We start from the raw sequence: 24447 nt of genomic DNA, 5'->3' as shown, positions 1-24447 counted from the left end.
CCTTTATCGTGTGGAGTCCCGCAAGGCTCAGTCCTGGGACCTCTGTTGTTCTCTCTCTATCTGCTTCCCCTAGGAAAGATTATACAAAGTTTTAATATTGCATATCATCTATATACAGATGTTATACAACTGCAATTTTAATTTAAACCTAGCGAAGCCTCTACATTGTCCAGGCTCCTAGACTGTATAAATGCTATCAACGACTGGGCAACTGATAATTTCTTACAACTAAATGCAGAAAAAACACAAGTCTTAGTTATTGCCCAAGACAAGTATATTTCAACAATCATGCAAAACATTGGGCCCCTCTCCTCTGCTGTTCGCTCCAACCTCCGTAATCTGGGAGTAATTTTCAATTCTTCTTTATCACTAGACAGCCATGTTAAACAGCTAACCAAATCATGCTTTTTTCACTTAAGAAATATCAGTAAACTGAGAACATTAGTGTCTTTCACAGAATTTGAGATGATTTTTCACGCCTTTGTCTCATCTCGTATCGATTATTGTAATGCTCTCTTCACCTCACTTAGCACGTCCGCCCTAAACCGTCTCCAGTCAATCCAGAATGCTGCTGCTCGATTACTCACCAGGTCAAACAAATGGTCTCACATCAATCCGATGCTGAAAACACTGCACTGGCTCCAAGTTTGAAATTCTCATTCTCACCTTCAGAGCCATTCACGGTCAGGCCCCAGATTATCTGTCAGAACTCATTCACCCGTATTCACCCACCCGTTCACTAAGGTCAAACACCCTACACCATGCTGTCTGTCCCGCAGACACATTTTAAGGCTCGTGGGGATCGTGCGTTTCAGTCCATAGCACTGATCCTCTGGAATTCTCTACCCGTCTCGCTACGTCTTTCTGACTCTGTTGAGTCTTAAAAAAACAATTAAAAACGTTAATGTTTAGACAGGCCTATGGGTAATCAGGTCCACCCAGTGTACCTACTCATCTATGTTTTATTGTTCCTGGTTATAACAGGATTTTATAATGTTGTCCATGACATACTACTTTTTTCTTTTTTCTTCTTTCACTGTATGTATGCTGTTTTTGTGGTTTTTGTTGATGTAAAGCACTTCGTGAGCTTTGTCTGCGAAAAGCGCTATATAAATAAACTTTATTATTATTTAGTATTATTATCATCATCATCATCACCTCACTATCAGTCTACAAACATCACATCTACCTGCAGGAGGACCCCACCTCCATCATGGTCCCTGTTACAACCAGTCAGGTAAGCCTGTCTGCATCAGAACACCTGAGCAGGTGGACAGCTGCTCTTTCATGATGCATTGTGTAAATTACACTTTATTTGATGATAAAACCATGGTTTTCCTAAGATACAGCGCGGTAGATGGGCGCTCTTCAAGACACATTTTTCAAGCAGTTTTTGGGTGCGCATAATCAAGAAGCAGAGTCACAGCGCTCGTCGATGTCACTCAAAGCAGCCAATCAAATCGAGTAGGAGGTTTGACCTCTACTTTCTATTGAATAATAAAAATATACTTGGTGGCCCGTATGCACACACAGCCCTGCTCCACAGGCGCTCCCAGCTGTTCTTTCTTCAGCTGTGTTCAGGCGTTTTTTTGAGGTGAGTTGCGTCTCTGTGTGATCGGATCCTAAGGGGGCCCCATCTGACAGCACTCACTCTCATTGCTCTGCTAAGAGTCACATGATTTATTCCTGTGAAATGAATTATCCGTCTGAGAGTGAAAACAGAGGAGCAGTGGTGGAGCAGACAGTGAAGATGAAATGTAACAGTAAATGACCGAATGCTGCGAGTCTAGTCTTAACTATCGGGGAGAGATGTTCTTTATGTTGGAAATAATACTTCTGTGAACTGATAAATGTTTATACAGAGCACTTTTTTCTAGGTGTCAGATTATTGATCACATATTGGTGATGAATGGTTGGAGGACTCCCCTGTGAAGGGGCCCAACAGACTGAATATTCCCCATTGGTTAGATCAATCTGACACAGCTATCTGACTGGAAGGAGACATTCAATAAGAGCTGATCATAGAGAATAACTACAGCAGACAGAGTTTGTCTTTATAAATCTATCTACTAGAATCACACACTCTGATTTCACTGCAGTAATTCTACTTATAGAGCTGCATAATAAGGTCTCTGGTCTGTGCTGATCTCTGCTGTGGGTGCAGAGGAGTGTTTGTGTTGCTTGGCAACCGTCCAGTTTCAGTTGTGGAACCAGTTGAGCTGATGGAGTGATTATTTTTAGTCCTAACTGATGTGGACAGACTCCACGCCCTCCCTCTGCTGTGTAAAATTGTACTGTTAGCATGTTAGCATAGCCTGCATGCTAACTGAGAGTCATTGTGTTCCCTGCACTTCTACTACAGTCAGAGCAGCTAATGAACCTGGTGGCTAACTGTTAGCTTACAGCTCTTTTGACACTTAAATCAAACAGAGAGTCTTAAAAACAGTGAAAAGTGTCTCTTACCTTCAACACAGAGAACAGATCTGCGTCAGAACGAGACAGAGTCAGAGTCCTACTGAGACCAGGAAATACCACAGCTGGTTCATCAACATACCAACAGGTGATCAAAGGGCACACCCTCCATTTCTCCCTGAAGGAAGTTTGAGTTCATTATTTTAAGTTCAAAACGAACAAATCATCTGGGTGAAGAACTGAACTGAATCACTTACTGAAAAGAGTCGTTCATTTCTCAACTCTCTCTCCTCTCTCCCGTCTCATGTCTCTCTCCAGACCGTAAGAGTCTCTCAAAGCCCGCCCTCTCATGTCTCCAAAATTGAGGAAGTAGAAAATATATTATTTAACATTTAGGTGTCGCGAAAATGTATGTGCTTTTTATATCTGCTGTCAGTTTACAAACGGATTTTATATCCAACTCAACTTAACTCAGCTGACTTTTAACATCTACTAACGATCCTGTTTCAGTCAGTACAGTGTGTGTGTGTGTGTGTGTGTGTGTGTGTGTGTGTGTGTGTGTGTGTGTGTGTGTGTGTGTGCTGATATGTGTGTGTGTGTGTGTGTGTGTGTGTGTCTGGCAGAGAGTGTGGGGGCATCCTGGTCATGGACATTAGTGTGTGTGTGTCTCCTGAAGATACTGAGACATCAGCGATCATCACAAAGCCTCGACCTGATCTCACCTTTAGCATAGAGACAAACTTCGGTCAGGAGTTCAACCTGCCTCTCAGCAGTGTGATGTAACTTTAAGGCCTTAAATGTAAATCCCTCTAATCATTTTTCTTTGTGCGTATTCGCTGTGAAGATTGTACTCAAAAATAAAATGATGGATAAGGAAAGAGATGTCAGTGCATGAAAAGCGGTTTGACAGATGAAATACGATCAGAACATGATGATGATTAGAAGCAGCTTGAAACTAAACTAATCTGTTACTGATGCTCTAAGTTGTCATGAAATGTAAAGCATAGATTTTTAAAAAGTATTTTGAAGAGCAGAGAAAAAGAAACAGAAAGGTCCTCTGGAGTTGCCTCACATAAAGAAAGTGTCAAATTCAGAAAAAGAGACAAAACACAGAGTTTTTACAGTCTTACATTTCTGTTCCAGCTGTGAAATGTGTCCTCTAAACCAAACACAGCCTCAGCCATAAAAACAGAACTTGTAATAACAAAGAACAATATTCAAATCACTCAAAAATGATGCAATTATTTCAACTGAAGATCAACTTTTGACCAAGACAGCAGCGTGTGCACAAAGCAAGGCCACCGTCCATATTTGATGAACCATAAAACTTCAAATAAAAGCCCATCCCAATTTAAGGTCTTGTTCCCGTTACTAGCCTTGTGTTGCTGCACATTTTGACAGATGAAGGCAGGTCTCAGTTAGAGATATGCAGGGTGGAGAGACACACAGTACACTTAAATATTCTTTCTGGCTGTACAAATTGTTAGAAAGTGGAATTGGAGGAAAAACCTACGACATCATAAAATCAAAAAATGTTGAACATTTTTTAGAAAAGGTATAGATAGTTTACTTGCGAGTAGCAGAAAACTTAAAAGACAAATTTAGAGTTTTTTGTACTTAACTTCTTCCACTTTATACTTCTAATCCATCCCTACACTTTTTTTTTGGGGGGGGGGGGGGGGGGGGGGGTTCTGGTAGTTCTTATTAAACTTCCAAGCTGATTAAAAACTGTCTGATTATGTGATGGGCTGAAAAGTTTTTTTACATATTAGGTCAGAGAGTAATGTAGTTTAATTTCACTTCTCCTTTCATGTATTTATTGTTAATGCTGCTCCGCTGCCCCCCAGTGGCTCTATGAGGAAGTGACCAAACTATAGAAATACTGTATTTGCCAAGTTATTCAATGACAGAAAAATAGAACAGGTTCAAAAGTATTGTTTTATTACACAAAATGTTAAACACGGTAGAATTATGATTAAAAAATGCTTATAAAAATCAACATTGATATGAAATATCAACTTTAAATCTTCTAAAACTAGGAAAAAAACATTTTTATATATTCTTGAATAAAACAAGAAGATGAGAAAACAAATATTTCTGTCTTGAAATTTTAAAGAAAATTGTAATTTCACGTAAATGTTTATGTGTGCATACATTTAATTCAGCATTTTCTGACCAGCTTTGCAGGTTTCACTGTAACTTGTGTAACAGGGTTAATAACAGCATTGTGGCAAATGTTTGACAAGTGCTCGTCTGTGTGTTTTAAGATGTTGTTCCTCTTAAAATGAGGCGTGAGCAGTCTTGTTTAACGGAGCGGAGAGTCTGCATGTGGTCATTCAGCCCCGTTCTGCACCTTACGGCAGTTACAGATCATGAGAAGGTAAAACAAGTCACAACATTTAAATTATTCAGAATGAAATAAGAGCTCTGGTCCTCTACTTAAATAAAGATTATGTTTTTAAAAAAAATCAAAAAAAATTATAAAAAGGCACATTAAGAGGCATGTTACATACAGTACAAGCTTCCTTTGTAGAAAAATAACTTTTTAAGCCCTGATCAACTATTAACATATGTTTGAATTTGGATAAGTGATAATAACACACTGTCAGAGAGAAGTATAGCTTGTTGTTGTTTGCATCATTTTAAGTCATGTTTAAATCTTTAAAGGAGGCATGTGTGACATTTTAAATAAATACAGCAGAAATCAAGTATAACCTCTGAAAATGTGTCTCTGAGTCATGACTGTCTACAATGAGTGAGAAGCTCGAGTCCCGCCTGCTGTACTGTTGTCTGAGTCATGGACAGGACGGCCTTGTGTATAAAAGCTGTTTTAGTCCAGGACTAGAGAAAAGAAGAATAACAGACTCACTGATTATTTGGATGTCACGTAAGTCTTTAGATCTCGCTCATTCTGTGTCAATTTATGTGCAATATGAAGCTACAAGCTAACCACAGGGTGCTAACATTAGCATGCTAACACAACAATGCAGCACACAGGTGATTTCAGCTCCAGCAAAGGACAATTTTGTCCGCTGCTTGCGCTTAATGGTGTTTAATTATTGTGCGTTCTAATTCATAACTCCTTTGTGTGAACGTGAGTGGAGAGGAGTTGGAGGTGTGTCTCTGGAGGAGAGCGGAGGCTTCAGAATAGAGGAGGTGTGGCCAAACAGAAGTTTGTTTTGGTTTCATGCTGGAGCTCAAGGGCGACATCTACTGGATCAAAAAGTCGCACATTCTTCCTTTCAGGGTTTAATTCTAAATTATTTTCAGCAAAGACTGTATTTTTTTTTATAATTCATATTTTTATTTCTTTTTCAAAACACTCGTCCACCACTTATACAACATAAATCTACAAACTCATCACATAAGACAATGTACACTACAACATACAATAATAGACAATAGACAATAAGGTGGTTGTTCATTTACAGAAAATTCAATCATATAACCTACTTTCCAAGTATTGTCTTATAAAGTTCCAGGGTCCTTCATCTCCACGGTCAAACTCAGAGAGACAATAAATCCATGAATTCTTTTAACCAATTGTCAATGTTAAAGCAATTTGGTTTACTTACTTTCCAATTCATCATAATAATACGCTTCACTGACAGAAAGGCTAGTGTGATGATTCGTTGTGTGAGCGTTGACTGTATGTTTCTTACTCTAATGCCAAGAAGGCAGACTAGAGGACAGGGGGGTATTTTTACTTTCACAATAAAAGTCAATCTTGAGATAACCTCATTCCAAAAACAGTGCCACAAGTGGATCAGTGTTCCTGCCTCACCACAGCCATGCCAGCACATATGTGAGAGGGAATTATCTTTAATCTGGTTGGTGTGATGTAAGTCCTATGTAAAATTTTAATTTGAATAATTTTATATCTTACACATTTAGATAAGGCTGTTGTGTTTGGTCAGGGACATGCTCAAGTCTCTCTCCCATTGGTGTTTGATGGAGGAGAAGCTGTCCAAGGAGGCAGCACAGACTGAATGAAAAGATGAGCAACACGACAGCTTCCCAAAAGTGAAGCCAAATTATTTGGAGGTCCCCCTACTGACTGCTGGCAGTGTGGGTCGAAAGCTCCGCCTCCTCCATGTGAACAGATGGGACAAACTATTAAACCAAAATACATCAAACATGGTTTCTGTCTTTAAAGTTTGTTCTTATCGTGCTCATTTATGTCCACGTGTTCACTTTTCTGAGAGGTTTAGTTTTATGTATTTTTTCATGATGATATGAAAAAGGGTATCGCGCCATATTGACAAATGAGGCTCCTGCAGCACTGAGTGCAACGGATCATCAGAGTAGAGGAGTAACAGTGTGAGGAAATGTAACAAAAACAAACACCAGAGACCTTGAACTTCCCATAACCCTGAGTGTCTGTTTCAAACTGACACTAGAATCTGTTCTGCTGTGGGACCGAACCCACCTGCAGGCCTTTACCCCCGATCCCCACATACTCCGTGCACGCCATTGTTTTGCCCTGCCCCACTGGATCTGTTTCTGGAACGTGAGCGCAGCGGAGAGCGGCCATGAGGAGTACACAGGAGAACTACAAGATCACGCGAGACAATGCAAACAACAAATTGATTTGTCTTTTGACGTAATGTTGATAAAGTGATGAAAAATACAATCGTGAGTCCGTCAATTGTGTTTTATTTTGAAATTGATCCTATGCGTTTCCTTGTCCGACTTCCTGTCCGGGTAGTCATATTCTGTCCAGCTTAACGCGGGCCTGCAGCGTACTCCATCAAAAATAGACTCTAGACGCGTATTTGAAGCGGAGCAGAGCACAGTGGCTCTGGTTGCACGCTTTGGAGACGGACCGCGGCGCTCGCTGTGGAAACACAACGATTGACTGGAGTCACAGCGAACTACGAAGTGCTGGGCGCCGACGGAACACGACGTGCACGGCGTAAGTGGAAATTGGGGGTTAGTGTTTTATCAGTAAGTTAAACGTGGGTTCTGGTTAGCACGACTGGTCTTCAACCTTCCTAAAAGAGCACATGTCACTCCGCTGTTCATCTCCTTACACCGGCTCCCAGTTACTGCTCGCATCAAATTTAAAACTCTGCTGCTCGCTTACAAAACAGACACAGAAACGTCTCCTCCTTACTTTAACTCTCTGATCCAGGTCTACACTCCCCCCCCCCCTACGCTCTGCCAATGAAAGGCGTCTGATCCAACCTTCACAACAGGGTCTCTCTGACTAGACTCTTCTCCTCTGTCTAACTTAATGATGATGGTCTCCATATTATTGATGATGATGATGATGGTAATGACGATGGTTTTTGTTTGATAACGACGACTTATAAGATGGTTTCTATACTGATTAGAGCTCTCAAGAACTGCCCTCAATGTTGTGCTTTGCCTCTGGTCACTTCCTGTCAGCACCTGTGTGTCCAATCAGACTCAAAGCTGATCGTTTGCTCTTACTGACATTGTTCCCTTTTTTCTAGATCCTTGCTTGTGTTGTTCTTCCTCTCTGATGTACGTCGCTTTGGATAAAAGAGTCTGCTAAGTGAATTGTAGAGTCACTTACTTTGCATTTCAGAAACTGATATGGATGCCATTGATGTTTGCCTGGACGGACAGTTTCTGGTGGTCTGAAAAAAATGGAACCCTTCATTTGATCTACTATGTCTCTGTGATGGCAAGAGCCACAAAGGGGTAATATCACTCAGGTTATTAGTTGTTCACCAGCACATGTTTATTTAGCAGTCAACAATACAAACAGCTTACAAACTTAGTTTGATTTATTATGAGCTTATTTCTTCATTTAGTCTTTCATTGTTTAGATCAGGGATGTCAAACATACGGCCCGCGTGCCGTATCCGGCTCGACAGCAGGTTTCATACGGCCCGCGAGACGTTTTGGGAAGAAGGGGGAAATGTATAAAAACATATTTTGAGATTTTTTATAAATTAAATATTTGTAATACTTATTTCCCCCGAATTGTATTAAAATATTATGTATAATGAGCAACATAAAGGTTGATATCATGATACAAAAATTACTTAATTGGGGCACTTTGAACTATCTTCTCAGCAGGGAGAAGGCCTATCATAAAAAAGACGAGTGGCCGAGCGCACGAGCTGCTCCTGCATTACCCTAATCAGCAAACAGGCTGAACACCTGAGAGAGGTGACACAGAATGCAGGTTTTCAAGAGAGATCGAAGGGGAGATATTTATTTAGTTTTATTTGCTCACAAGTTGCCAGAATTGTATCAGAGCCACGGGACTTAACGACAGGCACACCGCTGCACTGCACGCTCATCCTGACGGTCTTCAGCTCTGTTCACACTTCTTACCAGTTTCTCCTGTCTTGACTGATGGAAAACAAAAGTTTTGGCTGATAATCACAAAGCTTCCTATGGAGTGAGCCACAAAGAGCGGCTCGTGCAAATAAAAAACAATCCTCTCTGTCCTGTGTAACGGCCCAGACCGTCTCCTCACATCCAGACTAAGTGTAGGTTGTGGACACCGGCGTTGAGCCTGATGATAGACTTATTTTACCTCTGGTTATTGTAAAAACAGTAAATTAAAATAAATATTAACTGATTTTAATTACAGATGGTTCATTTTTAGGTCACTCAGAGGTGAACGTGTTGTGTTGATCACCTAAAAGTTTCAGTGCGACATCACTTCTAAATGCAGTAGACTGCTGTTGCGCCTTTTTCACCAGCTTTCATCAGACTGTAAAAATATAACTATTACTGAACATTTCATTCTTTTTTTGTAATTCAACTTTTTATTTTAATTTAACATTCAACAAACAAAACAGACAGCATTGTTGTTGTACAATAGTATGCCCAAAGTCCCATAACAACTGAGTACATAATTGGAACCAAAATAACAATTCAGTAACCACAGTATACACAGTACCACATCTTTATCATTACAATGCACCAATGGTACTACATGTATAAGCAAAAAAGTGGCCCCATAACCTCTGGAAGTTCTCACCTTCATTATTGATTACTGACATAAGTTCCATCCATTGCTTAAATTTGGTCAATTCAGTTTGATCCCCTAACAGGCAAATCCTTGGTGATTTAGGTATTGTCATACCGAACCCCGAACATTTCATTCTTATCCAAAAACGATATCACGCACAGGCTGTCCGATCATACAGAGGTCCGCTGGTTTAACCGTGGAGCAGCGCTAAAATTCTTCCTTGAATTACGCACAAAACGTCAGTGACAGAGTTAGATTACGATAGTGCGGACAAGTAGAAGAACGGACTGCCAGGCTCATATCAGAAGTCGTTTAACTGAGTTTACTTAGTTGAAGAACGAGCACTCCACACGGAGCTGATCAGACTGCAGTGATCAACGCTGAAGGATCAATTCAAGTCTGTTGGTTTGGAAACATGTTATCATTTTATAATGCCTAATACTAAAATACCTGAAGGTGACTTTGGTCTTTGCATTGTAGCGGGTTTGACAAGGTTTTAATTTTGGGGTGCCAGTCAGAGTCAAGTCTGACAAATAAAAATTAAATGCAAACAAGAAAATAGTCAACCTGCACAAAACAGGAGCCAAGCAAGAGCAAAAAACAATCAAGCAAAACAACAATGGGATTTCAAATATATATATTATCACAGGCATCAACCACACTGCAACAAAATGAATGTGAGCACTGTGTGTGCGTGTTTCACAGTCTGTGTTTGTAACTCAAAGTTCAGTCCCTTCCGGCAAAAGTCCGCTCCGGTAACCCACAACCCACAGTTCAGTTCAATGTTCAAACTACAAAACAAAAACTCCGCTCCGGGTTTTACCGCGGGCCTCGAAAACAAATAAGGAAACAAAGTGAAAAGAAAACCAGCGTCTCTCTTCGCGGAGCAACAATCAAAAGACAAAGAAACAAAAGACACAGCAGGTACTCACGGTACCCAAGTTTTTAAGTCAGTCAGTAGTCAAGAGTCAGAGTTGGGCTTTTCTCCTCTGGCATCTCCTGACTCCAGGGAACAGCTGATCCACCAGGAACAGGGAAATAAACAAATCCAACAGGTAGCCGGGCCTGACAGCAACGGACCTCCAGCGACCAAGATTTGAACAAACGGCCATACACGAACTTTCAAACACGCTCTATGCCGAGGTAACCTTCTCCTTCACTGACTTTTTTCCAATGACTGTCCGCCTCGATCACCGGTGACTTGCACCTCTACAAATGCCTTTCCTGGAGGACGGATTCAGTTTGGACGGTTTTTCATTGGAGTGTGAGATGAATGTGGGTGGATGATGGAGGAAGCAATGAATGGAGGTGTGTACAAAGGAGTTCTGACTCTGCAGGCGCTACAGCATCAAAGACACTCTGTTTGTTTGTGACAACTTATTCATGTGAGCAGGTTTTATCTGTGATGAACCTTAACGAGTGACAACTGTGCTGTGGCTCTCTCTCTCTCTCTCTCTCTCTCTCTCTCTCTCTCTCTCTCTCTCCCCCCTCCCCTCTCTCTCTCTCTCTCTCTCTCTCTCTCTCTCCCCCTCCCCTCTCTCTCTCTCTCTCTCTCCCCCCCCTCCCCTCCCCTCCCCTCTCTCTCTCTCTCCCCCCTCCCCTCTCTCTCTCCCCCCCTCCCCTCCCCTCTCTCTCTCCCCCCTCCCCTCTCTCTCTCTCTCTCTCTCTCTCTCTCTCTCTCTCTCTCTAATAACCTGTGTCAAAGTTTCTATGACCTTGAACAGCAATATTAAGAAATAATATAATAATCTCAAACAAAACATAAGTATTGATGTTTTCTTCTGTAATGTGGAACATTTAAATAGAGGTGGCTGGGTTACTGTCCGAGGGAAGCATAGTCGAGAATCGAAGCACACGGTTCCCCACCAACCACTTCACGTTTCAAACTAATTTTCCCCACTCAGCGACACACCGGCTGAGAATAAAACTCTGATTATTGGAGACTCCATAGTCCGAAACGTGAAGCTAGTGAAGTCAGCGGGCATAGTTAGGTGTATACCCGGGGCCAGAGCGGGCGACAACCGGAACTTTTCCTGTGTTAAATCAGCAGATTCTTCATCTAATCTTACTTTCAAACTCTTAACCATGAGTTTGTTAAGGTGCTGTCCAACCCGGCTACTACACTGAGCATGCGCCTGTTCCGCGCGGTTCCCTCCGCCCTTCTGCTGTCTTTTCTTCTGTGTTTCTTTGTTTTTGTCCCTCCCCTCGGCCTCTGATTGGACGAGGCGGCTCTGTTCTTGCTCCGCATTGAGCAGACAAACTGTCCATCAAATAAACAAAGCTTCACAGGAGCAGATAATCTGTCATTAGTCTCCCCAAGGCAGAAAGTTAACTCATTCTATAAACAGAAAACCAAGAGTATTGATAAAAACACAACAATCAATAAAACCAAATCACAAATATCACATATTTATTTATTTTATTCAAACACAGCATGAATAAAACCCAAAATATAAAAACCTGTGTAAAAGAATGTGCAGTTTATGAATCATAAAAGCAACACTTCTGCCTTGTGACACATGCAGTCAGTATTTCAGCAATCCTAGTAACCTCTCTCTGCTGCAGACAGCCTCTTCTCAGTATCCAATCACTTTCTTGTACTTGAGGACATCTTACTCCAGCATACGTTGAAACTACTTTCTTCTCTGGTGCCGTAGGTGAGGCTATGAACGAAGCTGGGCTCACTGTAGCAGAGGTGTGTGGTGGGCAGCTGGTGACTTATCATCAATGTCGCTCATGAATGATTCTTCTCTTGAATCTTCAATGTGGTAACTAAGTGAGGAGGAATCCTCCTCTACTCTCATCAGTAACAGTGAGCCGTAATAACTGTTGTAGCCACTTTGATGTGTGTTATTGTGTGGCTGGGTGGTAAGTTATGTAAATGTTGTCTGCTGCTACGTCACCTGCGCACCTGGGCACATGTGGTAATTAGTACAGCCACAGGTAGGGAGAAAAGGGAGGCACAGGTGAAGGGGGATAGGGAATTAGTGAAAGCCACACTGTTTTTCAACCGTGGGAGTGTGAAGATGTCTGGATCCTAGTCTTTGTTTATGTTTGTGAGCTCGTTTTGTCTATACACCCGTCTTTTTGTTGGTGTTCTTTAAGATCGTTGAAATAAAACTTTCAAATATAATCAACGGTGGACTTTCCCTTTTTTACACACCATGAGTTGGAAATGACTTTGGATTCCCTCAAGTGGCATTTTTTGTTGTTACACTGCCACTAGAATAACAAAAGGTCATGTCATGTCAGTCAATATCCTTTCTATACTATTTGTAGTGGCAATTTCTTCAAGATTTTTGTACAACTGTCACTGAAGTAAGAGGAGCCAATTTGTTTGTTTCTGATGGATGTTCATTCAATTAAACGTCATCCTTCATGTTTCTCCTCTCAGCTCACATTAACCTTCATGTGTCACCTGAAACAGGTCAACACATTTCCATCACAGCTTCTCTAATGTGCACAGGCTCTGATAACAGCTGCTGTGACTGTAATGTTAGCAAACAGCGCCCTCTGCTGGCCACAGACACACAGTGATAAAGTCATTCAATGGTACAGCACACTGGAGCCCTGCTTATTCTGAAATGAGGATTACATCAAGACAAGCAGTTAAATATTTAACTTTAATTAAACGGTCAAATATTCAAACAGAACAACGATGAAGATTACATCATGTTTGTCTACAGTTTAACTTTTAATACGTTTTTCATTCATTACACTGTGGACGACTTTAGATTAGATAGGCCTAAGTTTTATTGATGTTACAGTTTTAGAGAAGAACAGATCAACAACAAGGAGGAGGAAGCGTGGAGTTCAACAGGTGGACATCTTTATTCACCTCGTTGTTGTTGTTGTTGTTGTTGTTGTTGTTGTTGTTGTTGTTGTTGTTGGGGGCTGCTACAATGAAACTCAACCCCACATTGAAGCCGTGTGGAGTGCCAGTATCAGCCAGCAGTGATTCTACAGCTGCAGTGAGACACGTTTGGCTGAAGGTTCAAGATCACTTTCAGTGTTTTATTACATGTTTAATAAAACTTTGATTTCTAAGAAATGTGGGCAGTGTCATTTGAAACCCCGTTGCTATGGTGATAAACATCCTGTGGTGTTTCCTGTTGACGGGACTTTTTACTTTCACTTTCTCCAGTTGTGACGCAGATCTGTTCTCCGTGTTGAAGGCAGAGTCCTGTAAAATATTATAATCCTCTGGTTGAAGGTAAGAGACTCTTTTCACTGTTGTTAAGACTCTCTGTTTAATTTAAGTGTCAAAAGAGCTGTAAGCTAACAGTTAGCCACCAGGTTCACTAGCTGCTCTTATTACAGTAGAAGAACAGGGATAGGCCTAAAGATGACTCTCAGTTAGCACGCAGGCTATGCTAACATGCTAAAATGCTAACAGAACAGAGAGCAGAGTGAGGAAGGGGAGTCTGTCCTCTTCAGACAGGACTGAGGGTCTCTGAGTGAGTTCAGTGTAAATCAAACTGCAGCTCTGACACATGAGAGGAGCTGAAACATGAGTCACACTGAGCCACTGTCAGCTTTTATTCTTCATGTGTCAAACACACCAATCATGAAAGAGTGAGTGTGATGTTCAGGAAGTGTTCACAGTCTGCAGTCAAAGTACCAAAGTACTTAGTTCTACGTCTCAGTTCAGCTTTGAGACATTTCTCAGAGTAAAGTTGGATCACTTTGACTTCTGTTGTTAAGATATTAGAAGTTAAACTACACAGTGTGAGTGTTGGACTGTAATCTGATATATGAGCACATTTTTATTCCAGATGTGTTCATGTGTACGATCAGGGCTGGACTGACTATCTGACAAACCACGTATTTTCATGAAGGGCCGACGCACCTTGTGACTGATAACGTTAACTTTTAACACCCGGCCCCTAAAGCAGGCACAGCTGTTCTTTGATTGGTGGAGCTAGGTAGACATAAAGCTGCCCCCCCTCCCCCTTCCTCTTTGGATTAAAGGAAGTAAGTCAACATCAGGAAACCACTTCTACACTGAAAGAGGAAGGGGAGGAGGGAGGGGGTCCACTCTCTCGGGCTCACACTCACTGTGCACGCCATGTAAGCAGGAGGAGAGGAGAAATGACAGAGCATTCAGATCCCTCACTACTGATAAGAAAACAGTAGTGAGGGTGAGAAGTTAAACCCTGAAGAACCATGAGAATGTTTATTAATGACATCATACATTTCTTCATACAGACAGACGGATGAAATTTCGACTCAAAGATTAACGCTCACTCTGTGTTACCTCATAGCATGGCATAGTGGTCAAAACAGTGGATGTGCTCTCCGTCCAGCAACACCTGAAAACCAAGTGAAAGTTCCTACCTATAAAGAGTATCACCTTAACCCAAAGGTGACACCTGCTGGAACAATTTGTGTCTTACTCTTCATTCTCCTAAACATGGCTCCTACACAGACTATAATCTGGAAGTCATATCCATAATCGATGCATCCCTAGTTTTAACATATTCTTCTGCAGCAGTAGTATTAACATGCAGCCACAGGTGGAGGGGAGAGAAGTGTGTGATCACCAGGAAGTCAGTCAAAAGCTTCATGGTGGTTTTGGGGGATACTGCAGTGTTTGCATATCAAGGGGCTGAAAGGATGGTGTGTTCATGGATCACAGGACAGATTGGAGGGTCCAGTCCAAATACAGGACTGCTTCTTTTTGTCCCAGTCAAGCTCCATGGAGGACAAGTTTAACTGTGAAGATTCTGATGAAGTTTTATATGAAGATGTAATAACTCTTTATTGATCATTCTTCTCAGAGTGCAGCTCTCCCAGCAGGGGGCGCTCTGCTATGGATCAGTGTGAGGACACAGAGGAGGGAGTCCCTCCCTCTAAAACCTCTCTGTGTGAGGAACATGAAGCTCTGAGGTGAGGATCTCTAACTGTCCATGACTCTTCTCCATGTCACAGCTCAACACTCACATCACTCCACCTTCATCATCATCATCATCATCACCATCATCATCATCATCATCATCATCATCATCATCATCATCATCATCATCATCACCATCATCACCATCATCATCATCATCATCATCACTGTCTCATCTGCTGCTCACAGTAACTAATAATGTTGTTTTTTTGTATCAGGATGCAGGAACAGAGACCAGACTCTCCTGGACCCAGCTGTGTGTCCATGAAGAGTGACCGGTCTAAGGGTCGCCTTGTGGACTTTAAAGATGGACGTCCTGCTGATGGAAGGTGAGATCTGAAATTGACAAAGAGCTCTGTTCTGCTTTTCTGTAGGCTCACTCTTTCATCCACAGCCATTTACATCACTCTCAGTCTTCAGTCCATGTTCACCTCTCCCAGGACTCGTACTTTTCTCCTGTTTCTCCTACTTCTCCACCAGAGGTCCTCAGAATTCACCTCCTTCTCTTCTAGGTTTCAATAGCCCAGACCTTCTCTTCTACTCTACTCACCTGTCTTCATTTTCCTCATCAGCTTCATTTTGTTTTCTCACCACTTCATGATCATTGTGTGCTTTGGTTCTATCTTGTGTTTTTTCTTTTGAAGTGTTTGTATTTGAACCCTGACCTGCCTGAAGGCTGTAAAATGTGGAAAAAAATCATTTTATTGCAGCTGTGAGTCCATTTTTTCTGCATTTGGGTCTTTCCCTGCGCCCTATTTCCCCGACCCTGTCAGAACTTAACCTGCCTGACACAGAACCAGCCGACAGTGTGATGGACTTCATGACTTCAAAGCAAAAACAGCCCTACTAGAAAGAAGCTAAATATTCTTAGACAAAGTCAAAATAATAGGCCAAACCTTAAAAAGAGACAAATCTGAGGAAAGATTTATTTTTTGGCTTTTTGTTCCGTTATTTAGAGACGGGACAGTAGATAGAGTTGGAAATCAAGGAGAGAGAGAATGGGGAATGACATGCAGGAAAGGAGCCACAGGTCGGAATTAAACCTGAGCCACCCGCTTGGAGGGCTACAGTCTCCCTGCATGGGATACACACACTAACCGCTAGGCCACCAGCACTCCAATTAAAGCATTTTTATTGAATGAACATTTTTGTTTTTCCCTCAGGTAGAATGAAAGTCCTCTCCTTCCTCACTCCCAATGATGACCAAAACAAACAGACATACTGTCCACAATATCAGATTTCATTCACTGAGAGTCTGCTTCTGCACGTCCATTTTAAAGCATGCACCATCAAGGATGGGAGCCATGGTTTAAAAACTGTGATTAGAGGATTATGGTCCACGAGGTGGATGTTGGATGTCCTGACTTTGTCCACAGCCCAGATCCTGAACCTGATGAGGTTCTGCTGGTGAGATGTTGGGCATTGAAAGCTGCAGGTCACGTTCACTAACCTACCTGGTCCATACATCCTGCTGATCCAGCTGACCATTGTACTGATATCTGACTACACTTTCTCCTGGACTACATAGTTTAACACTTGATCCTTGTTTTAGTGAATGGTATCTGAGTCCAGCTGAGGCACGTTTAGTCCTTGATCTGGATCTGTTCCGTATCCTAATAGTAGTTCCTGCCTGTGGTACCTACAGTCTCTAAATGTACGATGGGAGGTAGAGCCTTCATTTTTTTTTTTTTTTTATTAGGTTATGCCAATACAAGGTGTGTGTGTGTGTGTGTGTGTGTGTGTGTGTGTGTGTGTGTGTGTGTGTGTGTGTGTGTGTGTGTGTGTGTGTGTGTGTGTGTGTGTGTGTGTGTGTGTGTGTGTGTGTGTGTGTGTGTGTGTGTGTAATTCGAGTGTAAGCTTGTGTTTTTTTTTTTTGTTTGTTTTTTCCATTCCCCTCCTCTGTACCCCTATTCCTATGTTTGTCCTTCTTCTTTCCTTCATTCCATTTTTTTTTAATTTTCTTTCTTTCTTTGTTTCTTTTTTTTTTTCCTTCTCATCCTTTTTGTTCTTTCTATATATGTTATCTTTTTTTTTTTCCTTCCTTTCTACTTCAGTCATTGTGTGATGCAAGGCTGCCCCTGATAGGGTCGCCTACTGCTGATTTCTCATCAGTGATGCCCCTGTTTCTGTTGCCCCCAGACCCTGCGGAGAGGGCCAGCTGATAGGGTCGCCTACTGCTACCCTCCCGCCAAGCTTGAACAAGGAGGGGCTAGAAAGCATAATTCAAATTCAAAAAACTTTATTTGTCCCCGGGGGGGCAATTCAAAGGCACATAGAGCAGTAAATTAACAACAGTGCAAAGTAGACAAAACATTTTAACCTAAATAGAAAGTGTCAATTTAAATACAACTTAAAGCTTAAACTTAACTTAAAAATACAAAATATAAAAGAGTAGATATAAGTGGACAGTGATCGGACTAACAGATGTAAACAGATGTAACCATAACTATGTGCAGTAAACGAGAAATAAATATATATATATACAGAGCTATGTGCAAGTAGGAAAATACTAAATGATAAGTTATTAAGGTGCATGGTGAATAATGGAACAACAGAACTAATATATACAATATAACTGTAAGGTAAGAATTAGATAAATAAAGTGACTGTAGTGCAATGATGGATGAGAAACAACAGGAATAAATTAACCAGAACTGTATGAATACTGATATAAAATGGATAGAATAAAGTGATGTAGTGCATGAGACCAGATAAAGCAGAGGCAGTTAAGGTGCATGTCAAATATAAAGGAAGTAAAAAAGCAAAGTTCACAGCTGAGAGTCTGCATTGAGTGAGAGGTGTTGGTGTCTGTTGGGGGGTTAGGAGTTGAGGAGCTGGACAGCCCTGGGAACAAAGGTTGCTCTTCTCCTCTGTGTCCTGCAGCAGGGACAGCGAAGCCGGCGTCCTGAGGGGAGCCACTCAAACGCTGGGAAGAGAGCGTGTGAGGGGTCCTGCATAATCCGACCTGCTAGCCTGATTGTCTGTTGCTCATAGATCGATGTCAAAGTCCTTACAGGTAGTCCAATGATCTTAGAGCAGACTGTGACCGTGCTCTGCAGGCGGTTTCTGTTCTGGAGGGTGGTGGAGTGGAACCAGCAGGTTATAGAAAAAGTAATAATGCTCTCAATGAAGGAGTAGCAGAAGGTCAGAAGAATGTTCTTACTGACTCCAAAGGAATTGAGCTTCCTTCGGAGGCATTTTCGCTGCTGACATTTCCTGAGAATCTCCTCGGTGTTGGAGGAGAATTTCAGCAGGCTGTCAAAGATGGTACCCAGGTACTTATACTCCTCTACTAGTTCGACAGGATTCCCATGGATTGTGGTGATTGCTGATGCAGCCAGTTCCCTCTGCTTGTTGGAGAAGGTCACCACCATGTCTTTGGTCTTGCTCACGTTCAGTTCGAGGCAGGAGCTGTCACACCACTCCACAAACTCCTGAAGAACTGGTCCATGGTGCTGAGAGGGGCCTGACAGCAGAGACAGGAGAACTGTGTCGTCCGCGTACTTCACCAGGTGACAGTTTGGCTGTGTGGTTCTGCAGTCATCGGTGTAGAGGATGAAGAGCAGAGGTGAGAGCACGCAGCCCTGAGGGGAGCCAGTTGAGGTGTGTTGGAGGTTGGAGAAGGTGTTGTTGACCAGAACTCTCTGTGATCTGTTGGTCAGAAAGTCCAATATCCACAGGATAAGCTGGTCGTTCAGATGGAAGCAAGTTGAAAGTTTGTCAGCCAGGATGTGAGGCTGCAGGGTGTTGAATGCAGAGGAGAAGTCTGCAAACAGGAGTCTGGCCGAGGTGTTGGGGTGCTTTAGGTTTTTTTGAACAGTGTCTATTATGAATGTTTTTGCATCATCGACACCTCTGCCTGCGCGATAAGCAAATTGTAGCGGGTCCATCTGGGAGTCGGTTTCTCTGATGATGTGTTGTTTTATGATCCTCTCCATGGCCTTCATCACCAGAGATGTGAGGGACACAGGCCTGAGGTCATTCAGTGATTTGGCGGCGCTTTTCTTGGGGATGGGGATAACTATGGAGTGTTTCCACAGCTGGGGGACTGTGCTGCTGTCCATACAGCTCTGGAACTGGGTCTGAAACACGCCCCCTAGCTGCTCGGCACAGTGCTTCAGGATGCGGCCACTGATGTTGTCTGGACCAGGTGAGCTGCTCTCACCACATCCTCTCTGCTGAAGGTGAGTGTAGAGTCACTGGGCTTGAGCATGGACACTGTTTCTTCCAGCTGTGTGGTGTTGTCCTTCTCGAATCTGGTGTAGAATGAGTTGAGATCATTGGGGAGAGAAGTAGAGCTGCTGTCTGCAACCTCAATGGTTTTGATGTTGGTAGCAGCAGTGTTCACAGCAGCCATGTTTTTGAGGCCCTGCCAAGCTGAGCGGAGGTTCCCCTGTGTGAATTTTTCCTCCACTTTGTTCTTGTACTTGAACTTGGCAGTTTTTATGGCGTGCTTGACTTCTCTGTTTACCTCCTTTTTCTCCATTTCGGAGCCGGTGAAGAAGACCCTTTTCTTCTTGTTGAGGACCTCCTTGAGCTCTTTGGCGATCCAAGGTTTATTGTTGGGGTGGATCGTGACTGTTTTGGAGGGGATGATGTTGTCCACACAGAAAGAGATGTACGATGAAACAGTGTCCACATGTTCATTAATGTTGTTGGAGGGGGTCAAGAGGTTATCCCAGTCAGTGGATTCAAAGCATCCTTGTAGTGTAAGAATGCTTTCGTTGGTCCACTGCTCGATGTTCTTAACAACTTTCTCAACCCTCTTTATGACAGGAGTGCATTCTGGAGCAAGCAGGACGGCATGGTGGTCAGCAGAGCCAAGAGGGGGGAGAGCAACAGATCTGTATGCGTTAGGAACTGAACCATAGCATTTATCCAGTGTCTTCCCCAGGCGGGTGCTGCATGTAATGTACTGCTGGTAGCCTTTTAGTGCTTTTTCAGGAGAGCAATGGTTGAAATCGCCCAAGATGAATTTGGGAGAGTCCGGTGATATGACTTCCAGTTTATTTAATAAGTTCGTGATGTGTTCAGTGGCTGTGGCTGCGTTAGCTCTGGGGTGGATGTAAACCAGGATGAGAAAAAGCTGAGGAAATTCTCTGGGGAGATAGAAAGTGCGAAGGGAGACAGCCAGAAGCTCAATGTCCGAGGTGCACAGTTCAGCCTTCAGTTATCGGGCTCCTCTCCTCTGGAATCATCTTCCAGCCGGGGTCTGGAAGGCAGACACACTCGGTATTTTTAAGAATAGAATTAAAACTTTCCTTTTTGATAAATCTTATAGTTAGGGCTGACACAGGTGTAGACCAGCTCCTAGTTATGCTGCTATAGGCTTAGACTACCGGGGGAACTGGCACCTTGAGCTCCTATCTCCCTCCCTTCCTCTCTCTCTCTCTCTCTCTCTCTCTCTCTCTCTCTCTCTCTCTCTGTGAGATCATATTACTGCATGTTGCTATCTGTAAATCTCAGTAACAAACCACAGCATCTTTCTGAGCTGTGTTTATGTTTGAGTCGTCTTCTGTTAACTTTAAACTGGAACAATCTGATTAAAATGATCTTTGTTTGTTTGTTTGTATCAGGATGATGAGACAGAGACCAGACTCTCCTGGACCCAGCTGTGTGTCCATGAAGAGTGACCGGTCTAAGGGTCGCCTTATTGAGTTTAAAGATGGACGTCCTGCTGATGGAAGGTCAGAATTAAAAATCAAGTTAATGTTATGTCTCTGTTGTTTAAAGACTCATATCTTTGCTCAGAGTTTCATTATATATATCTCGTTGTTTTCTTGTGTAATATGTCCTGCCACAGAGTTCAACAGGAGAGCTCCAACGTTCACAGAGATCAACCAGACCAGCAGAATCCAACAGACCTGGACTCCATCTTTATGGTGTGTTCAACACACTGTTAATTAATATTCTACCATTACAATAATTTAATTCTAAGTTATTGTTCTGTTTAGACCAGCTGACCTTCAGACTGACAGATGAATCACATGTTGAGTTCTACCAGTTTATATTAAATATCCAGTGTCTCCTTCTGTTCCAGCTGCTGGAGGAGAACATCATCACCTTTGTGAAGAACGAGCTGAAGAGAGTCCACAGGGGTCTGAGTCCACATTACCCAGAATGCTTAGAAAGTAAGAGTGAGGATGAAGAGCAGGGGAGAAGCTGTAAAGAGGCATTTTTGAAGATCACTCTCCACTTCCTGAGGAGAATGAAGCAGGAGGAGCTGGCTGACTGTCTGCAGAGCAGTAAGAACATTTTAACAGATTTAGTATATTAGAAAAAGGACAAAGAGGTTTAAAGTTCCAAACTCAGATAGTCATGTCATCTATATCAAGATCTGTTCATTGATTTCAGTTCTTTCTTTATTCAGGAACAGTCGCTGCAGAGTGCCGGCGTAAACTCAAATCTAACCTGAAGGAGAAGTTCCAGTGTGTGTTTGAGGGGATTGCTAAAGCAGGAAACCCAACCCTTCTGAACCAGATCTACACAGAGCTCTACATCACAGAGGGAGGGACTGGAGAGGTCAATGATGAACACGAGGTCAGACAGATTGAAACAGCATCCAGGAAACCACACAGACCAGAAACAACCATCAGACAAGAAGACCTCTTTAAAGTCTCACTTGGAAGAGATGAACCAATCAGAACAGTGATGACAAAGGGAGTGGCTGGCATCGGGAAAACAGTCTTAACACAGAAGTTCACTCTGGACTGGGCTGAAGACAAAGACAACCAGAACATACACTTCACATTTCCATTCACTTTCAGAGAGCTGAATGTGCTGAAAGAGAAAAAGTTCAGCTTGGTGGAACTTGTTCATCACTTCTTTTCTGAAACCAAAGAAGCAGGAATCTGCAGGTTTGAAGAGTTCCAGGTTGTGTTCATCTTTGACGGTCTGGATGAGTGTCGACTTCCTCTGGACTTTAAAAACAACGAGACCCTGACTGATGTCACAGAGTCCACCTCAGTGGATGTGCTGCTGACTAACCTCATCAGGGGGAAACTGCTTCCCTCTGCTCACCTCTGGATAACTACAAGACCTGCAGCAGCCAATCAGATCCCTCCTGAGTGTGTTGACATGGTGACAGAGGTCAGAGGGTTCACTGACCCACAGAAGGAGGAGTACTTCATGAAGAGATTCAGAAATGAGGAGGAAGCCGACAGAATCATCTCCCACATCAAGACATCCAGAAGCCTCCACATCATGTGCCACATCCCAGTCTTCTGCTGGATCACTGCTACAGTTCTGGAGGATGTGCTGAAGACCAGAACGAGAGGTGAGCTGCCCAAGACCCTGACTGAGATGTACATCCACTTCCTGGTGGTTCAGTCCAAACTGAAGAACATCAAGTATGATGGAGGAGCTGAGACAGATCCACACTGGAGTCCAGAGAGCAGGAAGATGATTAAGTCTCTGGGAAAACTGGCTTTTGAGCAGCTGCAGAAAGGAAACCTGATCTTCTATGACTCAGACCTGACAGAGTGTGGCATCGATATCAGAGCAGCCTCAGTGTACTCAGGAGTGTTCACACAGATCTTTAAAGAGGAGAGAGGACTGTACCAGGACAAGGTGTTCTGCTTCATCCATCTGAGTGTTCAGGAGTTTCTGGCTGCTCTTCATGTCCATCTGACCTTCATCAACTCTGGAGTCAATCTGATGTCAGAAAAAAAAAAAACATCCCGGAGGTCTAAAGTATACATTGAAAAACCTGACCCAACACTTTTTTATCAGAGTGCTGTGGACCAGGCCTTACAGAGTCCTAATGGACACCTGGACTTGTTCCTCCGCTTCCTCCTCGGTCTTTCTCTAGAGACCAATCAGAATCTCATACGAGGTCTGCTGACACACACAGGAAGTGGCTCAAAGACCAATCAGAAAATAGTCAAGTACATCAAGAAGAAGATCAGTGAGGATCTGTCTACAGAGAAAAGCATCAATCTGTTCCACTGTCTGAATGAACTGAATGATCGTTCTCTAGTGGAGGAGATCCAACAGTCCCTGAGATCAGGACGTCTCTCCACAGATAAACTGTCTCCTGCTCAGTGGTCAGCTCTGGTCTTCATCTTACTGTCATCAGAAAAAGATCTGAACGTGTTTGACCTGAAGAAATACTCTGCTTCAGAGGAGGCTCTTCTGAGGCTGCTGCCTGTGATCAAAGCTTCAAACAAAGCTCTGTACGTGCTCACATAACTATCCAGTTCAAATGTAGTTCTCTTCATTCAGAAATAACAACTATAGTTTGTAATTGCTTTCATTTGTGTTCTTCTGAATCCTCTTCAGGCTGAGTGGTTGTAACCTCTCAGAGAGAAGCTGTGAAGCTCTGTCCTCAGTCCTCAGCTCCCAGTCCTCTAGTCTGAGAGAGCTGGACCTGAGCAACAACAACCTGCAGGATTCAGGAGTGAAGCTGCTGTGTAGTGGTTTAAAGACTCTACACTGTTCACTGGAAACGCTCAGGTAAGGACTTATTCATGTGGAAGTTTACCCAATAAGCTTAAATGTACTTAGTTTATTTGATATTTTTATTAACTTACCAAACATATCCTCTTCAGGCTGAGTGTCTGTAACCTCTCAGAGAGAAGCTGTGAAGCTCTGTCCTCAGTCCTCAGCTCCCAGTCCTCTAGTCTGAGAGAGCTGGACCTGAGCAACAACAACCTGCATGATTCAGAAGTGAAGCTGCTGTCTACTGGACTAAAGAGTCCACTCTGTAGTCTGGACACTCTCAGGTTAGTGTGCTGCTGATCCACATTATTCATCTAAGATCACGTTTTCTTGATGAATCATTTATTAAATTGTCCTTGGTGGTGGTTTAAAGTTTTACTGTATGTTTCCACATTAAAGCTGTAAAGCTCTGAGCTCGTTCTATAGCTCTCAGTCTTTTAGTCTGAGGAAGCTGGACTGGAATAAAGAAAGTTAAATAGAAGTTCTTTCCCCACCAACAAACAAACCATGGATAATGTTTGGAACATAAAGAACTAAAGAATCTTTATTTCAGATGAAACAGTTCAGAACTGTTTTTACATCACTGCTGATGTCAAAGCAGTCTGTGTGTTTATCTCACGCTCTGTCTTACCTTCACTATTTGTCACCAGAGTAAATATTGATTAGTATCAGATTATGAAGTCTATTCTGTTCAGCTGCATGGTTATGACGGGATGTTACTGGTAAAACAGAGAAGAATGGA

At 42.6% G+C, this 24447-nt stretch overlaps 3 protein-coding genes across 3 annotated transcripts in view; 2 read left to right on the top strand and 1 right to left on the bottom strand.

Moving 5' to 3' along the window:
• Window positions 1-24447, top strand: part of LOC109975750 (NLR family CARD domain-containing protein 3-like) — a 393020-nt gene that overhangs the window by 50667 nt on the left and 317906 nt on the right. The gene's annotated exons all lie outside the window — the stretch shown is intronic.
• LOC136181090 (NLR family CARD domain-containing protein 3-like) overlaps window positions 1-24447 on the bottom strand; it is a 412285-nt gene that overhangs the window by 250155 nt on the left and 137683 nt on the right. The gene's annotated exons all lie outside the window — the stretch shown is intronic.
• On the top strand, window positions 10211-23715 carry LOC110005819 (protein NLRC3-like; the record flags this gene model as incomplete). Its single annotated transcript, XM_065961542.1, has 7 exons — window positions 10211-10513; window positions 15151-15259; window positions 15485-15595; window positions 21070-21148; window positions 21307-21511; window positions 21637-23440; window positions 23547-23715. Coding segments are annotated over exons 2-7 (2445 nt in total), but the record flags the coding sequence as incomplete, so codon positions are not given.

This window comes from Labrus bergylta, chromosome 2 (genome assembly GCF_963930695.1).
Source record: "Labrus bergylta chromosome 2, fLabBer1.1, whole genome shotgun sequence".
NCBI classification, from domain to species: Eukaryota; Metazoa; Chordata; class Actinopteri; order Labriformes; family Labridae; genus Labrus; species Labrus bergylta.
The sequence above is the reverse complement of the archived record's forward strand: the minus strand, read 5'-3'. Positions and strand labels throughout refer to the sequence as shown.